Below are 21104 nucleotides of genomic sequence, written 5' to 3' on the forward strand. Positions count from 1 at the left end.
CTGTAAGACCATCAAATGCTCTAACTACTGAGCCATCTCTCCTGTCTTTTATTTATTTTTAATGATTTATTTATGTGGGGGTGGCACATTCCTTTAATCACAGCACTCAGGAGGCAGAGGCAGGTGGATCTCTGTGAGTTCAGGGCCAACCTGGTCTACAGAGTGAGTTCCAGGATAGCCAAGGCTACACAGAAAAAACCCTGTCTCAGCCGGGCGGTGGTGGCACACGCCTTTAATCCCAGCACTCGGGAGGCAGAGGCAGGCGGATCTCTGAGTTCGAGGCCAGCCTGGTCTACAAGAGCTAGTTCCAGGACAGGCTCTAGAAACTACAGGGAAACCCTGTCTCGAAAAACCAAAAAAAAAAAAAAAACCCTGTCTCAAAAATTATTTATGAATATGTATATGCATGTATTAGTGTATGCCACGTGCAAATGAGTGTTCGAGGAAGCCAGGAGAGGCTTGTACAAATCCCCTGTAGCTGGAGTTATAGGTGGTTTAGAAGTCACCCGGTAAGGGTGCTGGGAATTGAACTGGGGTCCTCTGGAAGGGCAGTAAGCTCACCTCATTACTGAGTTGTCTCTCCAGCCTTTTGCTCACTTTGAGCTGTGGAGTCCTCTCAACGGCTCCCCCTGTTTATTGTGCGAGACTGGCTCTTGCTGTGTGTGTCATCCAGGCTGGCTTCAATCCCACAAGCCTCCTGCCTCAGTCTCCTACATCCTGGGATTTCAGGCTGCGTCACCACCCCAGCCTCACACAGCTCCAGTGTTTTGTCTGCTGACCTGTAAGGGAGGATTGTCCCAGTTCAGGGGGGAATGAGGACGTGAGCACAGAGCACAGATTGACTCTGCTCTTACATCTTGAACACTGCTCCTTCTGTTTCCAACACAACCAGCAAACACAGCCGAGGCTCACAAGCTCACCATGGCCAGGGGGCCCCAAGGTTAGGCTCCTTCCTAATCCTAGGAACCCGCAGCTCTTTACTAATTACTGTCAGGCCCGGTGCAGTAGTCACCTGACTCTAATCGCCATCCAGTCCCTCCTCCCACCCAGGGCTGACTGCAGCATCTGTCAGTTTCAGTCCTTGGATATTTTCGCTCACCAGGTCCAACATGTCAGCCTGATGCCCCCAGGATTGTGCCTGGCCCACCTCAGTGTGCTTTTAGGCTCCCCTCCAGAGACCTGGGCTTCAGGCACAGACCCACCTGACTGCTCCATCTTGGTTCTCACAGCTTTGGCTTTCGAGACAGGGTTTCTCTGTAGCTTTGGCGCCTGTCTCGGAACTAGCTCTGTAGACCAGGCTAGCCTCTAGGTCATAGAGATCCACCTGCCTCTGCTTCCCAAGTGCTGGGATTAAAGGCGTGTTCCACCGCCTTTACATTTTTTCTCAATTAATTTTTATGTGTGGGTGTTTTGCTTGTATGTACATCATGGAGGGGGGGTTGCACCCCTGCAACTGGGGTTATGGACAGTTGTGACCTGCCATGTGAGTCCTGGGAATTGAACCCAAATGCTCCTAAGGACTGAGCTCTCTCTCCAGCCCGGCCCTCTTAACTTTTTTACTGACCAGCAGAGGGCAGGTCGCACTGAGCCTTGTCTGTGTGCCTTCCTAGGCTGGATTCCTTAACTTCCCATGGGCTAAGCAAGCATCCCCAGGGTGTGTAAATGGTAAATGTTTATTGTAAATGGTTCCTGCTGAGGAGAGTCTGCCGCCAGGTGTGCACTAAGGGACTGATTGCTTTTTTTTTTTTTTTTAAAGATGTTTTTATTTGATAAGCGCTGGGGTGGGGAACACTGCAACCTGCCTCGGGCTCCGTGCACACAGCTCTGAACTCACAGTCAAATCTTACGTTTCTTCGACTCTGGTTCATGCTTCCAGTTTTCATCATCGGATTCCACTTGGGCAAACACGGTTTTGGGCTGAGTTTTGGAATACGCCGGCGAAATCCAATATGGGTTCTCTTCTGCTGCTTTGGCGTGACGCAGAATGGCTTCCCGGGGATTCCTGTCGTCCGTCCTGTCCAAAGCAATGTTTTTCAAAATGTAGGATGACAGGGTGCCCCCGTGGGCTCCAACTCGGCCACCATGACCTGGGCCTGCTACAGGAGGTTCTGGCTTGTGTGACTTCAGGGGGTCCAGTCTGTCCCTCTCCAGCTGTTTCCTCGTACTTCGTTGGAGGGGCTCACGGAACATGGGCAAGGCATGAGGGGTAATGATGTAGTCCTGGGTTTGGATCTCAGCTGGTTTTGCCTTCCGTTGGGTTTTAATCACACATAATTTTGCTCCCCTCTGACTTTTGTCTGGGTCGTAATATACTTTGGCCAATCCGTTTCCAGTTCCAACCACGATCTGGTTCAGCTTTGGATGCCAGAGGCAGCGGACAACGCTGGCATCTGTGATTTCGGTCTCGTACACCCTTTGGAGAGTCCTGCGCTCGAAGAAGACAAGCTTGCCGTTGCCACATCCCCTTTGAACAGAGGTCCCGGTGACTATGAGATTGTCATCGGGACTGAAACAGCAGTCGGTCATTGGGAACAAGGTGGGGAGGTCTGAGGCCGAAAATAACGGCTTATTAAATTGTCTGACGTCCCATAATTTTAATGTATCGTCACCTCCGCGGGAGGCAAGGACATTACCATCGTAGGAGAAAACCACACAAGAAGTATCTGCGCCTGGGTCATGAGCCTGTTTATAGTGGAATTCAGGGTGAACTCTCAGGTTTCGATCCCAGATCTGGATGCTTCCATTCTGACAGGCGGCTGCCACCAGGTTCCCATCTCTACTGTATGTACACGCAGTGGGAATGACCTTTTTACCCTGCATCGTCCGAGGTTTAAAGACACTTTTCTGCTTCTTTGGATTTTCGACTTCCCAGAGTCTTACAGTTGCGTCGTCTGAGCAGGTCATAAACTCTCCTCTTACTCTGGGATGCCATGAGCCAGTACGAAGCATCGCCGTGTGACCCTTGGTATTGGCCATGTCGACAATATACTGGTCTCCTTTTATACATTCCATGACTTCAAGACCATCTCTGTCAATCACCTTGGCCTGTGAGCTTCCAGATACGACAAGTATCATGTCTCCTGTGTTGCTGTACTGTAATGCCTTGATCTGATGGCACTCACAAAGCTGAAGGGTTCGAAATGCCTTGAGGGAAGAAGCATCCATTCCAGCAAAATCCCAAAATTTAACACCGTAGTCATATCCTCCAGTGACCAAACGGGCCCCCGAGGGGTCCAAACCCAAAGCAGACACCGTTTTAGTGCCATGCTTCAGTGTTACCTCGTGCGAGTCGGCAATCCTCAGGACAGGGCTTTCCTCTTCTCCTTCGTCCTCTGAATCATCACCATCATCATCATCATCTTCTTTTTCTCCTTCTTCACCAAGAGGCAGAGGTAAAGGACGAAGGATATCTTCGTCCCCAGTATGAACTGGCTCCCCTACCGTTTTAGAGGGTAGAGGAGGGCCAATGAACTCGTCATCAGATGAATCAGAACTGCCTTCGTCGTCGCTGCTGCTCGTGTCCCTGGACGGTGGCTGTGAGTGCTCTCTGACTGCCCTTGAGCTGGATGGTGCTGGTTCGACATCTTCAGTTTGTTTTTCTAAACGCTTTTCTCTGTTCATTTCTTCCTCTTTTTCTCTTGCTTCCAGCGTTTTCCGGCTTCTTTCCACAGCTGTCCTTCGAGTTTGCTCAAACATGGCCTCCAAGTCAAATGTGCGAGCTTTCTTCCCAAAGGCTGTGAAGCCCATGGTGATGGGCAGCTGAGGGTCGGCTCTTGCCGCGTCTGTGCCTGTCACTTCGATGGGTCCCGAGTGCTCCATGGCTAACGGATCCCCACAGCCTCTGCCGAATCGCCAATGCAAGCAGCGCGCCACTCCCGGCAAGACTGACCTGATTGCCTTTGTCTAAGAGGAGAGAGACAAAATTGAGACAAAATTCCAAGAAGCCCAAACTCAAAATCATCCCTGACCTTCACCCCCTAAATGCTAGGCTATAGTGTGTGCTAGGAGACCTGACTTGGTTTTGTGACCTGGAATTCTGTAGCCTAGTTGGCCTTGAACTCGGTGGTCTGTCTCAGCCTCCCAAGTGCTGGGAGGCAGCGTGCAAGGCTTGATTGTCTCTCTCTGTGTATTTCTCCCAAACTTGTGTGGGCAGTAACCTACATGGGCCCCACTGTAGCCATGGGTATAATATAGCCCACCACAAACACATGAACTAAATTAAAACCATGCATGGAGGGATACATTTTTAATCCCAGCACTCAAGAGTCAGGAAGATCTTTGATTTGAAGTCAGCCTGGTCTATAAGAGCTAGTTCCAGGACAGTTTTAAAACCACAGGAAAACCCAGCCTCAAAAAAGAAAACCCAAATAAATAAATAAATAAATAAATAAATAAATAAAAAAACTCAGTCAGAAATTGGGGTTCAAGCTGAAGGTCTGAAAAGCTAAAAAAGCCAGTCACTGGTTCTTACATTTACCTCAGTCTGAAATGGTGATCTTGCCTTCAGGCATCTCAGAATTACACTGTCTCGGAGAGCTCTCTCCTCCCCTTTTATATTCCTTCCTAAGACTGAGATTAAAGGCATGCACCACCCGGTTTCTATAGCCACTAGCGTGGCTACTAGGATTAAAGGTGTGTGTTACCAGCCGGGCAGTTGGGTGGTGCACACCTTTAATCCCAGCAGCACTCGGGAGGCAGAGGCAGGTGGATCTCTGTGAGTTCATAGGCCAGCCTGGTCTACAGGAGCTAGCTCCAGGACAGACACCAAAGCTACAGAGAAACCCTTTCTCAAAAAAAAAAAAAAAAAAAAAAAAGTGTGTGTTACATTGCCTGGTCTTTAAGGCTGGCCAGTGAGGCTGTTTTACTGTTTTACTCGCTGATCTTCAAGCAAGCTTTACTTGCTAAAATACAAATGAAATGCCGCTATCATTGTTAAGATTTGTTTTGAGGCAGTCTTACTATGTCCCTTCAGCTGACCCCAGACTCGCAGTGATCCTCCTGTCTCCTTCTCCGGAGTGCTGGGGTGACAGGCCTGTGCCACAGTTAAGCAGGGCCTTTTGCTTTGTTTTGTTTTTCAGACAGGGTTTCACTCTCTATACTTGGGTAGCCTGGCATTTGCTTTGTAGATCAAGGTCTGACTGCCTTCAGGTGTAGGCCTCCGGATTGCTGGGATTAAAGGCATCTGCCACCCCTGCCCGGGCAGACTGACTTCGTTAGGGTATGGAATTTTCTAGCACTGGCTCCAGGGATCTGATTGCCATGGAGTAAGGGTGAAAAGGGAACTGCTTGCTCCATTCTTCAGGTCAGCAGACAGAAAGCTACCTGTCCAAAGCCCCAGGAGGCGTGGCTCATGCCTCTCACCTCAACACTCGGCAGTAGAGACAGGAGGATGAGGAGTTCAAGGTTATCCTTAGCTTGACAGAAAGCTGCAGCTCTTCCCAGGCTATGAATGTCTATTAAACAATAAACCAGGGGGCTGGAGAGGTGGCTCAGAGGTTAAGAGCACTTACTGTTTTTCCAGAGTTTCTGAGTTCAATTCCCAGCAACCACATGATGGCTCACAATCATCTGTAATAAGATCTGGTGACCTTTTCTGGCCTGCAGGGACACATGCAAGTAGAATGCTGTACACAAAATTAATAAATACATCTTTAAAAAATAAAAAATAAGCCAGAGTTGCTGTTGTGGTTCACACCTTTTAATTCTAGCACCTGAAAGGCAAAGGCAGGGAGATAGGAGTTCGAGGTCAGCATGGGATATACAGTGAGTTCCATGATAACCAGGGCTCCCAGAAGAACCCTATGTTCTTTCTTTTCTTTTTTTCATAACTTATTTATGTTTATTTTATGTACATTGGTGTTTTGCCTGCATGTATGTCTGTGTAAGGGTGTTGAATCCCCTGGAACTGGAGCTACAGACAGGTGTGACTTGCCATGTGGGTGCTTGGACTTGAACCCGGGTCCTCTGGAAGAGCAGCCAGTGCTCTTAACCACTGAGCCATCTCTCCAGCTCCAAGACCTTGTTTTCAAAACAACAACAACAAAACTCCAAAAATGTCTCAGCAATTAAGAGCGCTTGTTGCTCTTGTAGAGGATTAGGGGCTCAGTTCCCAGTACCCCCAGTTCTCTCAGCCATCTATAGCTCCAGTTGCAGGGGATCTAATAAGCCCTTCTGACCCCCATGGGTAGCAGGAACGCACACACATGCTCACACTTAAATGTGGAATCAAAACACTGGTATGCATGAATCTACAGGGGCTAGAGAAATAGTTAGGAGCGCATCCAGAGGACCTGATTTCAGATCCCAGCACCCACATCAGGTGGCTCACAGTATAGTTGCTGGGATCCACTTGAACCTCCAATTCCAGATCTGATGTCCTCCTTTGGCCTCCATAGACACCTGTGCACGTGTGCCATATACTCAGACACACACATCAAAGAAAACAAGCCTTAAAATCCCTGTAGCTAGTAAGGTCAAAGCAGAAAAATTATGCCCCAATGAGGTTGTCAAAATAACGTTAGTTCTGTGTGGTCACCAAGGTGTGTGGAGCAGCATTTTGGGATTGTAGAGCTGTGGGTTCTGCGAGGAGATCCTTTGGTAGCTGATGGCCTCAGAAGGGGTGGCTGGGATTCCTTGTCTCAGGAATCGGGAAGAGCTGTCTCGGCGTCTCTTGGGTTTTTACTCTTCCCTAGTCAGTGTTTATTCCTCACTCCTGTCTCCAGCGAGAAGAGCTGTTTCCTCCACTCCAGCGGACTGACTACCCACCTTGCCCAGGCTTTACCTTTGTGAGACTGGGGGTTGAATCCAGTGCCTTGCACGCGCTAAGCAAGTACTCTACCGCTGAGCTGCTTTCCTAGTCTCATATAAAGATGATCCTTTTTTGTTTGAGATTGCATCTTAGCCCATCTGGCCTTGAACTTGTGTAACTGAGGACAACCTTGAGTTCCTGATACTTTGGCTTCTATCTCCATGCCACTAGGTCTCCAGGCCTGCACCACCAGGCCCAGCAGCATCTCGGCTTTTCTAGCTATCTGAAATGACACTCAGCTTTAATGGGTCAAATGAACGTTTGCTTGCTGGCCGCAGTTGTTAGGCATAGACCTAGAGGAAGATGCTCTGTACAGCAGTGTGGAGGGTCACACTGAAGGGAGGAGCTCCAATGGCTTGGGCTGGAGCAGTAAGTAGTGTAGTAGCAGAATGCTTCCCTGGTGTCTTAGGGTTTCTCTTGCTGTGAAGAGACACCATGCCGGTAACTCTTATAAAGTCCTTCACTGGGGAATTCTAAGCAGGAGCTCTACCACTGAGTGGCAACCTTAGCCCCTGCCTTCAAAAAATTTTGATTGACATTTTATTCATTTTGTTAGAATAATTTAAAATGTTTCCTTTGTGTATTAATGTTTTGCTTGCATATATTTCTTTCTTTCTTATTTTTAAAGATTTATTTATTTATTATGTAGTATGTAGTATGCTGTCTGCATGAATGCCTGCACCAGAAGAGGACCCCAGATCTCATTCAAGAGGGTTGAGCCACCATGTGGTTCCTGGGAATTGAACTCAGGACCTCTGGGAGAGTAGGCAGTGCTCTTAACCACTGAGCCAGCTCTCCAGCCCCACTTGTGCATATTTCTAAGCATCACATGTGCCTGGTGCCTTTGTCTGTAACTTCAGTGTCAAGAGATTCAATTCCTTCTTCATACCTCCACTTAGTTGCGAGCCTCTGTGTAGGTGCTGGGAATAGAAACTGGGTTCTTGGGCTGGAGATATGGCTCAGAGGTTAAAGGCACTGGCTTCTCCTCTAGAGGTCCTGAGTTTGAGTTCAGTTCCTAGCAACCACATGATAGCTCACGACCATCTGGAGTTACAGATAGTTGTGGGCTGCCATGTGGTTGCTGGGAACTGAACCCAGGTCCTCTGTAAGACTGTCAAATAGTCTAACTACTAAGCCATATCTCCTGCATTTTATTTCTTTTTAATGATTTATTTATATGGTCGTGGCACCTGCTTTTAATCCCAGCATTCAGGAAGCAGAGGAAGATGGATCTTTGTGAGTTCAGGGCCAACCTGGTCTACAGAGTGAGTTCCAGGATAGCCAAGGCTACACAGAAAAACCCTGTCTCAAAAAAAAAAAAGATGTATTTATGAGTATGTATATGCATGTGTTAGTGTATGCCACGTGCAAATGAGTGTTCGAGGAAGCCAGGAGAGGCTTGTGCAAATCCCCTGTAGCTGGAGTTATAGGTGGTTTAGAAGTCACCCGGTAAGGGTGCTGGGAATTGAACTGGGGTCCTCTGGAAGGGCAGTAAGCTCACCTCATTACTGAGTTGTCTCTCCAGCCTTTTGCTCACTTTTATGTGGGTCCCGGGGACTGAACTCAGATCGTTAGACCTTGAGGCAGACACTTTGAGCTGTGGAGTCCTCTCAACAGCTCCCCCTGTTTATTGTGTGAGACTGGCTCTTGCTGTGTGTGTCATCCAGGCTGGCTTCAATCCCACAAGCCTCCTGCCTCAGTCTCCTACATCCTGGGATTTCAGGCTGCGTCACCACCCCAGCCTCACACAGCTCCAGCGTTTTGTCTGCTGACCTGTAAGGGAGGGTTGTCCCAGTTCAGGGGGGAATGAGGACGTGAGCACAGAGCACAGATTGACTCTGCTCTTCCATCTCGAACACTGCTCCTTCTGTTTCCAACACAACCAGCAAACACAGCGGAGGCTCACAAGCTCACCATGGCCAGGGGGCCCCAAGGTTAGGCTCCTTCCTTATCCTAGGAACCCGCAGCTCTTTACTAATTACTGTCAGGCCCGGTGCGGTAGTCACCTGACTCTAATCGCCATCCAGTCCCTCCTCCCACCCAGGGCTGACTGCAGCATCTGTCAGTTTCAGTCCTTGGATATTTTCGCTCACCAGGTCCAACATGTCAGCCTGACGCCCCCAGGATTGTGCCTGGCCCACCTCAGTGTGCTTTTAGGCTCCTCTCCAGGGACCTGGGTTTCAGTCACAGGCCCACCTGACTGCTCCATCTTGGTTCTCACAGTGCCTCTGCCTCAATAAGACTCATTGTCTATGTCCCAGAAAATGAAGCGGATAGACTCAGCTGAAGAATTTATTCTTTGATGTTTGTGCCAAGACCTCTTAGCAGTCCATTCAGGGTCCTGGGTTTGATTCCCCGTGTCACAAAAATAAAACATGAAATCAGTGCTGGGTAGGGCAGTAGCATGCCTACGAACCTAGCACTCAGAAGGCTGAGGCAGGAGGATTCTGCTGTTTGTTTCAGACAGGATCTCACCATGTAACTCTAGCTGTCCTGGAATTGTCCTCAAACTCACAGAAGTCCACCTGCCTTGCCTCCCTACTGCCGTGATTAAACTGTGTGTGCTCACAGTCAGCAGTGGGAGGATTTTGATTTTGAGGCAAGCCTGGGTACATGCCTATCACCCCCCCCCCCCATTAATTTATATAAATATATCCACTGAGAAAAACATAAATGCTGAAGCCCAAGAGAGTGGCACAAATCTGGAGGCTGAGATGGGAAAATTAGCCCAGACTAGATGACATGTCAAACCTCAGCTCTAAAAAGTAAACTATATCAGGCGATGCAGCCAATCTGTCTAAAGTAAAAGGAAGTAATAAAATAGAAGACTTGAGGCTGGCAAAATGGCTAAAGCCTTGGGCAAAAACACTTGCTGTCAAGCTGATGACATGAGACAGGAGAGGACCGACTCACAAAAGGTGTTCTCCGGCCTCCACATGCAAACTGTGGCGCGTGTGTCTACCCCCTCCATCCACACAAAATAAATAAATGTTTAAAAAAAAACAGTTAAAATGAAAATAGGTGTGATGGCTCGCACTTGTAATCCTGGCACTAGGAAATTTAAGCCAGGTGAATCGTCGTGTGTTTAAGACCAGGTTGGGCTACATAGCAAGATCTTGCCTGAAAAAGCGAACATCAATATTTACCTGGAAGGGAAACACAATGACCAAGAATGTGGTTTTCTCGGGAGGAGGGTCCTCCATTACACTACAGATGTCCTGACCTCAGAAATGTCCCCAGATTTGAGAAACTGAACTGTAGAATTGATGGTCGTGGGGGATTATGCATTTCCCCCATTAAAAATAAAATTAAGCAGGGAATGGTGTCCCATGCCTTTAACCCCAGAACTCGGGGGGGCAGACACAGGAGGATCTCTGAGTTCAGTACTAGTCTGGTCTACAGAGAGAGTTCCAGGACAGCCAGGACTACATGGAGAAACCCTATCTTGAAAAGAAAAAAACCAAAACAACAACAACAACAATAAATAAAAAAATTAAAATCATGATAAGTAAAGTATACAAATGAACGATCTTATACTGCTCTTGACTTGTAGGGGTTGATCGCAATTGAGGCGTTCGCCCTTAGGGACGAGCTGTTGACTAGGTCCCAGACACATACATTATCTTTTGATGCCTAATTAACGCCTTTATAGTCTTTATTTGGCAAGAATCCCCCAGCTGTTTCTAAGAAAACCCCTGCATCTTTCAATCAAAGCATCACTCCAGGGTTGTGCCCCACCCCCTCCAGGCCCCTGCCCTACTCCAGGCTTGGTTGCCTCAAGCCCTGAGCACCAAGGGGTGGGAAGGTGAAAACTGAGGGCCCACCAGACTTTAATGTGCGTACAAAACCCAGCCTCATGGCTCAGGCCCTTCACCACAACTACTTGGGAGATTGAGGCTGGAGGACTGGAAAGTTCAGGTCTGCCGGGTCACAGGGTTAGGCCAGTGCCCCCAACTTTACTAAGATTGTCTCAAAGACGCGAAAAGAAGGCTGGGGTTAAAGCCTAGGGTAGAGCACTTGCCTAGACTCCCCGATAGGGGCCTGGGGGGTCCAGCTCCGTGGGAGAGCATTTGCTTCGCTTATTTGCTTCGCTTTCAGGAAACTCCGTGTCCAGTTCCACGGGGAAAAGAATTAAAACATGAATAGGAGCCTGGTGTGGTGGCAAAGGCAGCACTTGGGAGGCAGAGGCAGGCAGATGTCTGAGTTTAAGGCCAGTCTGGGTCTGTGGAGCGAGCTCCAGGACAGCCAAAGCTGTTACACTATGAAACCCTGTCTCGGAAAAAACAAACAAACAAACAAACCAATAAACCCCAAAATAAATCCCACCACGAATAAAAGAAAATAGCAACAACACAAAACCCAAACCAACCAAATAAACAAAAGCCTTGACTAGGAATCACGTGGGAGTATCTTTAAACTACAACCAGATCCTAATTCTTGGTCCAGGTGAGGTTGGAGGCTTGCTTGAAGTTTGTTGAGTTGCTTGCTGATGGGCTCCACCCGAGACTGAGGGCAATCGAGAGAATTCAGGTGGGAGGGTGGGCCTCCAGGGATATAAGATGCCCGGGTAGCGTCAGCCGCTTACTCTGCACCCAGCCTTAATTCAGGCAGCACCATGGGGCCGAGCTACCGCTATCCTCTCTTCCTCTGTCTCGTGCTGTGCGGGGGCACGGAGCTGTGCTGTGCCCTGCCCCTGTGGCTCTTGCCTGGTGGAACTGCGAACCCAGTGACGTCTACATCATCCGTGGAGGTGGAGTGTCTGGAAGCTGAGCTCGTGGTGACCGTCAATAGAGACCTTTTTGGCACCGGGAAGCTCGTAGAGCCTGGGCACCTCACCCTTGGCTCAGAAAGCTGTCAGCCTCTGGTTTCCGTGGATACCGATGTGGTCAGGTTCAAGGCCCAGTTGCATGAATGCAGCAACAGGGTGCAGGTGAGGCTGGGCGTCCCTAGCTCGGTGAGGGGAATGGACGCTGGGAGGTGGCCTGGTGACGTCGCTTGAGGGATGGTATGGTGTCCTTACACTGTAAACAGGGAGTGGTCACTATGGAGGATGGGGGGGGGGGCGCTGCTGGAAGCTGGCGGATGGGGGAAAGGGGGAATCGAAGTAGCTGTGTTCTTGGGACCAGCCTACTCACTGGACCCTGGGTTCCTCAGAAGATCTGTGGTCCCTCCCCACGAAGAGAATGCAAGCGTGACAGGGTAGGAGTTGGAAAGGAACACACTAGGTAGCATCTGCTAGAGGCATTAAAAATCCCTGCCAAAGCTTGGGGTCTCAGTTAACACATGCCCAAAATTCCAGCGCTTGGGAAGTAGAGGAAGGAGAATTGGGAGTTTATGGACAGCCTTGGCTACATGATTGACTCTTGTACAAAATAAAACAGAACTCTGAACTAGGGATATGCAGTTTTAATCCCAGTCGTTGGAAGGCTTGGGCCAGGAGGATTATCAAGTTCAAAGCCAAACGGGGCAACATAGAGCATGCCTCAAAAGTTAAAGACCCGAAGCCGGGCGGTAGTGGCGCACGCCTTTAATCCCCGCACTCGAGAGGCAGAGGCAGGCGGATCTCTGAGTTCGAGACCAGCCTGGTCTACAAGAGCTAGCTCCAGGACAGGCTCTAAAGCTGCAGAGAAACCCTGTCTCGAAAAACCAAAAAAAAAAAAAAAAAAAGTTAAAGACCTGGACTCAGTCACTGAGAAAATCGACAACCAGTCCTGGGGATTGAACCCAGCACATTCAAGGCAAGCAACTCCATTACAGAGCTAATACCTCCACTCTGCTCCCTGCCCCCTACCGCTCGGAATTTGAGGTTCTTGAGAGAGGGTCTTGTAGCTCTAACCCCGGCCTCTGCTTTCCGGGGGGGCTGGGTTTACAGGGGCACCCCATCATGCCTGGCAACTTTGAATTCGAAGATGTACAGGGCAGAGGATGTCATGATGACCTTGACTCACAGAAAGACCTTAATCATTTCAACTGGTTGCAGACATAGCTCAGTTATATATCAGGTAGAGAGCTCACCTAGCAAGCATAAGGCACTGAGTTCGAGACCCAGCACCACGAAAAACTGTATGTCTATGATCCAGCAATCGGGAGGCAGAGGCAGAAGAATTAAGAATCCAGGGTTATCCTGAACTAAGTAGCAAGTTTAAGGATAGCCCGAGCTAAACAAAAGCCCGTTTTAAAAAAAAAAAAAAATTTAACTGTGGCAGGGCTATAGGTCCCAGTGGATGAGGCTGACCCTGGAGACAGGTGCAGGCAGACCTTGGAAAGCCATGCTGGACCCAGGCTTGTTCCTCACCTGGTCTCAATCGCTTCCTCCCACACCTTCCAGCTAGCTGTGTCTAATTCTGCCTTAATGGCATGGGGTCTAGGAATGTGCCAAAGGGTATGTGATGGGTGGAGGGGCAATTCCACACAGCAACGGGAAAGGCATCCATGCCGGGGGAATTTCCCAGCAGTGCAGCTGCTCTGGGGTCACCAATGTTTAGTACATAAGCCTCCCCCAAGCTCTAGGTGTCCTATGTAGGCTTTGGTGGAATCAAACTTTGGTTTGTAATTCAAGTAATCCTATCTCTTAGAGAGGCTGAGGCAGGAGGATCAAGAATTTGAGGACAACTTGGGCTCATCTATCAACTAGTAACAACTGTTCAATTCTCTCTCTCTCTCTCTCTCTCTCTCTCTCTCTCTCTCTCTCTCTCTTCTTTCTTTGGTTTTTTGAGACAGGGTTTCTCTGTAGCTTTGGAGCCTGTCTCAGAACTAGCTCTTGTAGATCAGGCTGGCCTCTAACTCAGAGATCTGTCTGCCTCTGCCTCAACGAGTGCTGGGATTAAAGGCGTGTTCCACCGCCTTTACATTTTTTTTCCAATTAATTTTTATGTGTGGGTGTTTTGCTTGTATGTACATCATGGAGGGGGGGTTGCAGCCCCTGCAACTGGGGTTATGGACAGTTGTGACCTGTCATGTGAGTCCTGGGAATTGAACCCAAATGCTCCTAAGGACTGAGCTCTCTCCAACCCAGCTCTCTTCTTTACTGGCCAGCAGAGGGCAGGTCGAACTGAGCTTTGTCTGTGTGCCTTCCTAGGCTGGATTCCTTAATTTCCCATAGGCCAAGGGCCAAGCAAGCATTCCCAGGGTGTATGGTTTAGATCTGTTTAACATTACAATTTTGCAGCCGGGCGGTGGTGGCACACACCTTTAACTTCAGCACTCTGGAGGCAGAGGAGGCAGCGGATCTCTGAGTTTGAGGCCAGCCTGGTCTACAGAGCAAGCTCCAGGACAGCCAGGGCTACACAGAAATACTGTCTCAAACAAAACCTTACAACTTCTCTTCAGGTGACAGAAGATGCCCTGATCTACAAAACCTTCCTCTTCCATGATCCCCGCCCTGTGGGTGGCCTGTCTATCCTGAGGACTAACCAAGCAGAGGTGCCCATTGAATGCCGCTACCCCAGGTCAGTGTGGGATGGGTTGCTCCCTCCCTGGGTTGGCTGAGGCCGCCTGCATGTAGGACAACCATTGTTGCTCTGATGAAGAAATGGCTTGCTGCTGTGATTACTGTAAATGGTACCTGCTGAGAGTCTGATGCCAGGTGTGTGCTAAGGGACTGACTGCTTTTTTCTGGGAGGAGAGATGAAATTGAGACAAAATTCCAAGAAGCCCAAACTCAAACTCATCCCCCACCTCCACCCCCTAAATGGTGGGCTATAGTGTGTGCTAAGAGACCTGACTTGGTTTTGTGACCTGGAATTCTGTAGCTAGTTGGCCTTGAACTTGGTGGTCTGTCTCAGCCTCCCAAGTGCACCAGCAGCATGTCTGGCTTGATTGCATCGCTCGCTCTCTCGCTCTCTTCTCCTTTCTTCCTCTCTCCCCCCTCTCTGTGTGTGTCTGTGTGTGTCTGTGTGTGTCTGTGTGTGTCTGTGTGTGTCTGTGTGTGTCTGTGTGTGTCTGTGTGTGTCTGTGTGTGTCTGTGTGTGTCTGTGTGTGTCTGTGTGTGTCTGTGTGTGTCTGTGTGTGTCTGTGTGTGTCTGTGTGTGTCTGTGTGTGTCTGTGTGTGTCTGTGTGTGTCTGTGTGTGTCTGTGTGTGTCTGTGTGTGTCTGTCTGTGTGTGTGTGTGTGTCTGTGTGTGTGTGTGTCTGTGTGTGTGTGTGTCTGTGTGTGTGTGTGTCTGTGTGTGTGTGTGTCTGTGTGTGTGTGTGTCTGTGTGTGTGTGTGTCTGTGTGTGTGTGTGTGTGTCTGTGTGTGTGTGTGTGTGTCTGTGTGTGTGTGTGTGTGTCTGTGTGTGTGTGTGTGTCTGTGTGTGTGTGTGTGTCTGTGTGTGTGTGTGTGTCTGTGTCTCACAGACTTGTGTGGGCAGTGACCTACGTGGACCCCACAGTAACCATGGATATAATATAACCCACCACAAAGTCATGAACTTATTTAAAATCATGTGTGGAGGGATACGTTTTTTAATCCCATCCCTCAAGAGGTAGAGGCAGGAGGATCTCTGATTTGAAGCCAGCCTGGTCTCCATAGAGTTCCAGGCCGGCCTGAGCTAGGGCTACATAGTAAAACCCTGTCTCAAAGCAACAAATCACAGCAAAAAATAAACAAATAAAAAATACAATGGTGTGTGTCATCCCCCCCCCCCCCCGCCGCCCCGCACTCCCAGTCAAGCATTTCTGTGTCGCCCTAGCTGTCCTGGAACTCACTCTGTAGACCAGGCTGGTCTCGAACTCAAATCACCTGCTTCTGTCTTCCAAGTGTTGGAATTAAAGGTGTGTGCTACCACCGCCCAGCAAACTTTCTTTTAACTTTAAATTTTCAAGCATGACTCTTTGGGCAGTCTCTGTCACAGTCTGAGCTTGCCTGGCTGTATTAGTCTGGCCTTGGCCTATCACTAATTTTTGCCTCAGTCTCTGGGATTCCAGTCCTGGGTTATCATGTCCAGCTCAGACTTCCTGGGGGCTCTAGACTGGGACACTTCATTGTGTCCAGTGGTTGTTTGAAGCATAATAAAAACTCAGATGCTGGGCAGTGGTAGCGCACACCTTTAATCCCAGCACTCAGGAGGCAGAGGCAGGCGGATCTCTGAGTTCGAGGTCAGCCTGGTCTACAAGAGCTAGTTCCAGGACAGGCTTCAAAACTACAAAACTACAGGGAAACCCTGCCTCGAAAAACCAAATAAACAAAAACTCAGAAATGGAGTTCAACCTTAAGGCCCGAAAAGCCCGAAAAGCAAAACAGCCAGCCACTGGCTCTTACCTCTTCCTCAGTCTGAAATGGTGATCCTGCCTCCAGGAATCTCAGAATGAGGCTGTGACTGAGAGCTAGCTGTCTCTAGTTCAGGGATTAAAGACAAGCACCACCTGGTTTCTATAGCAACTAGTATGTGTGTTAGGCAAGCGCTCTATCAGCTATGTCCCCACTCTACCTGTTTTTGAAATGGAGTCAGAATGGGATACTCCCATTCTCGCCTCAGCTTCCTGAGTGATGGGTTCCTGCCACTTCCAGCTTCTGTTTCCTTCACCAGGGCCTAAGTTGACAGACCAGATTTCAGCTTGCTAACGGAGCTTCTACCCTCAGACCTGTCTTTTCCATGCTTTGGTCTCTGTCCCCATGGTTGGAGTGTCTGGCTGCGTTCAGGTGTAGGCAGAGAGGGGTTAAGGAACAGGCCCAACCTTTGGGGACCTTAGCCTGGCTACCTAGTTGATCCATCCAAGAACGCTGGTCGTAAGAATCAATCCCCAACCCCACAAATTGGGCCAGGATGGAGGTGCATGGGAGCAGCTGAAGTCTTTCTCACAGGCAGGGCAACGTGAGCAGTCACGCTATCTGGCCCACCTGGGTTCCCTTCAGCACCACTGTGTCCTCAGAGGAGAAGCTGGCTTTCTCTCTTCGCCTGATGGAGGGTGAGTCTCAGGGCTGGAGGAGTATGGAGTGGAGGGAATGTAGATAACTCTGGGCAGTTTCCAGCCCCTGTCTCTGTCCCTTCAGAGAACTGGAACACTGAGAAATCATCCCCCACCTTCCACCTGGGGGAGGTAGCCCACCTCCAGGCAGAAGTCCAGACTGGAAGCCACCCGCCATTGCAGCTGTTTGTAGACCACTGTGTGGCCACACCTTCGCCGGACCAGAATGGCCCTCCCTCTCACACCATTGTGGACTTCCATGGGTGAGACCTGACTGCCTTGCTAGGGAGTCATTTTATTCCCGCTTGGTTCTAAGTATTTACTAGCATATTATATGAATTGGATGCACTATGACCTTCTCATATGATGAATTTTGATCAGATTCACCCTCATTACCCTCTCTCTGTTTTAAATATTTATTGTGTATGCAGTGTTCTATGTGCATGTATGCCTGCACATCAGAAGAGGGCATCGGATCTCATTATAGATGGTTGTGAACCTCCATGTGGTTGCTGGGAATTGAACTCAGGACCTCTGGAAGAGCAGCCAGTGTTCTTAACCGCTGAGCCATCTCTCCAGCCCCATCATTACCTTCTCTTGCTCCCCCCTCCTGATGCCATATTTCCCTCACAGCTAAGTTATCTTCTACTTTGAAATCTTAAAAAAAAAAACTTAGTCTTTGGAGTGTTGTGATTACAAGAGTGAGCTACTTTTTCTGGTTGATATTAATGGCTTAATTCACCTGAGAAGAGGAGTCTCAGTTGAAGTAACTCCAGATTGGCCTGTGGGCATGTCTGTGGGCGGTTTGGTAATTACTAATTGGGAGGAGCCAGGTAATGGTGCAGGTAGGCCTGACTATAGAAGTGTAGCTGAGCAAGCCTTCCATGACTTTCCTTTTGGGTCTGCCCTTCCTTTGGGTCTGTTCCTGTCTTCAGGTCCCTTGTCATCTGTGAGCCGAACAAACACTTTGCTCCCCACGTTCATGTTGGTCGGTTTTTATCACAGCAACAGAAAGCAAACACCTAGCTTCCAGGGAACTTTGGTAATAAGATGATGATCTAACTGCTAGGTTAACTCCATTCTTCCCTCTTCTTCCAAGCTGCCTTGTGGATGGTCTGTCTGAGAGCTTTTCTGCATTTCAAGCCCCTCGACCCCGGCCGGAGACTCTCCAGTTCACGGTGGATGTATTCCATTTCACCAACAGCTCTAGGAATATGGTAATGACATTTTCCACAGCCAGGCATAAGCCTGAGCATCTAGTCTGGCTTCATGTTCTCCTGTTACCAAGGTCCTTCCTTAAGCCAATGACTTACCATGCTAGAAATAGAAAGTAACAAGTAGATGAAGCTGTGAGCTCAGAGGCCCTCACAGGTGAGGGATGTGGGGTTTAAACTTAAAATGGATAAAGAGATGGTTTGGCTAAGAGTACTGGCTGTAGGGCTGAAGAGCTGGCTCAGAAGTTAAAGGCACTGGCTACTCTTCCAGAGGACCTGGATTCAATTCCCAGCACCCACAAGGCAGTCCGCAACTGTCTGTAACTAACTTCAGGGGATCTGACACTCACACAGACATCTATGCAGGTAAAACACCAATGTACGTAAAATTACACCAATGTACATAAAATAAAATTTAAGTAATCTTTAAAAAAAATTACTGGTTACTCTTTCAGAGGACCTGGTTTGATTCCCAGTATACCCACATGGTGACTCACAACTATCTGTAACTCCACTTCTAGGGCATCCAACAGTCTTTTGGCTTCAGATAACAAGCATGCATACAGTGCAGACATGCATATAGTGTAGACATACATGCAGGCAAAATGCACACTGTAATTAAAAGATAAAGCCCTAAATAGTTGTGTAAGGCATTAGAGGCACACACCTACTTTAATCTCAGCACTCTGGAGACAGAGGTAGGTGAATCTGAGACCAGCCTGATTTATGTAGGGAGTTCTAGACCAGTCAAGGCAAACGTAGTGAGATCTTTTGTTCCCCCAGAAGACAACCCCCCACAGCTGAGGAGATGGATAGCTCAGCAGCTAAGAGCTCTTGTGGAGGACTGGAGTTTGGTTTCCAGGACTCGCTGTGCCTGAGCTACGGAGCTGTGTCAAAGGCAAGAGCTAGGCTGTGCACAGAACTCCAAAGTGGTGCTTTTGCAGATACAGTAAGGCTCTGGGCTTGCGCCCCAGCATAACGATCCACAAACAAGAATCAGTTTTTCTAGTTGTACTTTTTGTTTTGCCTTTTGTTTCTGAGAGATCTTATTGTGTATCCTGGTTAGCTTGGGGCTCACTACGTAGACTAGACTGGTCGTGAACGCACAGATCTACCTGCCTCTGCCTGGATTAAAAGATGTAGGCTATGCACATGGCTTAATTAAGCTTTTTGCAATGGTTGTGTGTGTGTGTGTGTGTGTGTGTGTGTGTGTGGACAACTAGTGAAATTTGGTTGTCTCCTTCCATGTAGATTTCCAGGGATCAAACTTGGGTCATTAGTCTTGGTGACACCTTTGCCCAATGAGCCAGCTCTCCTTCACCATCTTTAAAACTTATTTTACTCAGAAAACCAAAAAAAAAAAAAAAAAAAACCCTGCATCTGTGCATGTCTGAGTGCATGTCTGTAAACATCATGCAGTGCCTGCAGAGGTCAAAAGAGATCCCAGCCATGCAGGTGGTGGGAATCGAACTCAGGTCCTCTGAAAAAAAACAGCCAGTATTTCTCACCCAACCCCCACCAACAGTTTCTCTGCGTAGCCCTGGCTGTACTGGAACTCGCTCTGTAGTACAGGCTGGCCTCGAACTCAGATCTTCCTGCCTCTGCCTCCCGAGTGCTGCACCACCACACTTGGCTTCCTACAAAATATTTCAAGTCATTGGCACTTCTAAAAACTCAGGCTGCTCGTGACTCTATTTCAGATCTACATCACCTGCCATCTTAAAGTCACTCCAGCCAACCAGACCCCAGATAAGCTCAACAAAGCCTGTTCCTTCAACAGGACTTCCAAGAGGTGAGGAGACCAGGTGTGGGGACCCTCAGACCCCCTCATGTCTGATGCTTCAGTTCTAATCAGAGCTCTGCCTGTTCCGCCCCTCAGCTGGCTGCCAGTAGAGGGCGATGATGATGTCTGTGCCTGCTGCACCAAGGGCGACTGTAGCAGCTCAAGATATTCAAGGCCCGGGGCTCACGCAGTGGCTCCTAGAAACCGCAGGCACGGTATGTCAGACACGAGCTATTTATGCCTCTTCCTTTTAGGGCACCTGCTGTCACTGCTTCCTCTTTCTCCATCACGACGGGTGACCTAGGGAATGTCTTTCTGGGACTTGATAATATCTCGACTTTCAGGTGGGAGGGTGCTGAGCCTCTTTAGTTGTTTGTGAAGTAGCTCTGCCACCCTTCGATTTTTTTTTTTTTCCCCAGTACGTTATTGGGCAGTGGGCAGAATAATGTGGCTGGTCAGGTGATACCTCATTCAGTCCCCGAGGCAGCACAAAATGATACTTAGGAAATATTACTCAACTTCAGAGCTGAGAGCGATGGCTCACATCTGTCATCCCAGTTCTGGGGAAGCTAAGACAGAAGTCACAGTTCAAGGACAGCCTGGGCTACCGAGGGGAAACCCTGTCTTAAGAAACCAAACATGAAAGGCTGGGAGAAAGGCTTAGTAGTACTTGGCATAGAATCCCGCAGTGAGGGGTTGGGGTATGGCTCAGTGGTAGAGCCTCTGCCTAGAATCTCCCAGTAAGGAGCTGGAGTGTGATTCATCAAGGCTCTTGGCTAGCATTCTTGAGGACTTTATGAGTCTCTAGAATCAAGCAAAAAAAACAAACCAAAACCTTTCCCATGTCCTGGTCTTTTACAGTGACAGACGAAGCCGATGTCACTGTAGGGCCCCTGATCTTCCTGGGAAAAGCAAGCGACCAGGCTGTGGAGGGCTGGACCTCTTCTGCTCAAACCTCTGTGGCTCTTGGCTTAGGCCTAGCCACAGTGGCATTCCTGACCCTGGCTGCTATAGTCCTCGGTGCCAGCAGGAAGTGTCACAGCACCTCCCATGTTGTATCCCTTGCACAATAAAAGTTCAGTTCTGAGTGTGGTTTAGTGCCTGGATCTGATGAGTGTGAGATGGTTGCCTGGGGGAGGGGGAACTAGATTGCCCCCTATCATGTATGTGCCAATAGTGAAATCTAGTAAGCATAGCTGGACATCCGGTGAGACGCCATCTTAGATGGAGACTAAGACATACGTGGATGAGCACTTCCTGCGTTAGGCAGTATATCTATCCGGGAGTAGCTGTAGGATGTGACTCCAAGAAGATCAATATGGAGACAGGAGCTGTTGAAAGAGTTAGGTAGGCCCAGTCAGACGTCACTTTTTTTTTTTTTCGATACAGAGTTTCTCTCTAGCTTTGGAGCC

At 48.8% G+C, this 21104-nt stretch overlaps 2 protein-coding genes and 1 non-coding gene across 3 annotated transcripts; 2 read left to right on the forward strand and 1 right to left on the reverse strand.

The window, feature by feature from the left end:
- Window positions 1-1836: 1836 nt before the first annotated feature.
- Window positions 1837-3819, reverse strand: LOC119825739 (WD repeat-containing protein 70-like). Its single transcript, XM_038346822.1, has one exon. The coding sequence runs from the start codon at window positions 3817-3819 to the stop codon at window positions 1837-1839; it is 1983 nt and encodes a 660-aa protein (XP_038202750.1).
- A 6127-nt stretch (window positions 3820-9946) lies between these two features.
- On the forward strand, window positions 9947-10105 carry LOC119825857. The gene has a single exon (XR_005287318.1). It is a non-coding gene; the product is annotated as a U1 spliceosomal RNA (small nuclear RNA).
- Window positions 10106-11423: 1318 nt separating this feature from the next.
- Zp3 (zona pellucida glycoprotein 3) lies at window positions 11424-20765 on the forward strand. Its single transcript, XM_038346825.1, has 8 exons — window positions 11424-11738; window positions 14138-14256; window positions 16592-16695; window positions 16781-16958; window positions 17795-17912; window positions 19610-19701; window positions 19789-19907; window positions 20554-20765. The coding sequence occupies exons 1-8, from the start codon at window positions 11424-11426 to the stop codon at window positions 20763-20765; spliced, it is 1257 nt and encodes a 418-aa protein (XP_038202753.1).
- The last annotated feature ends 339 nt before the right edge of the window (window positions 20766-21104 follow it).

This window comes from Arvicola amphibius, chromosome 10, assembly GCF_903992535.2.
Source record: "Arvicola amphibius chromosome 10, mArvAmp1.2, whole genome shotgun sequence".
In the NCBI taxonomy this organism is placed as follows: domain Eukaryota; kingdom Metazoa; phylum Chordata; class Mammalia; order Rodentia; family Cricetidae; genus Arvicola; species Arvicola amphibius.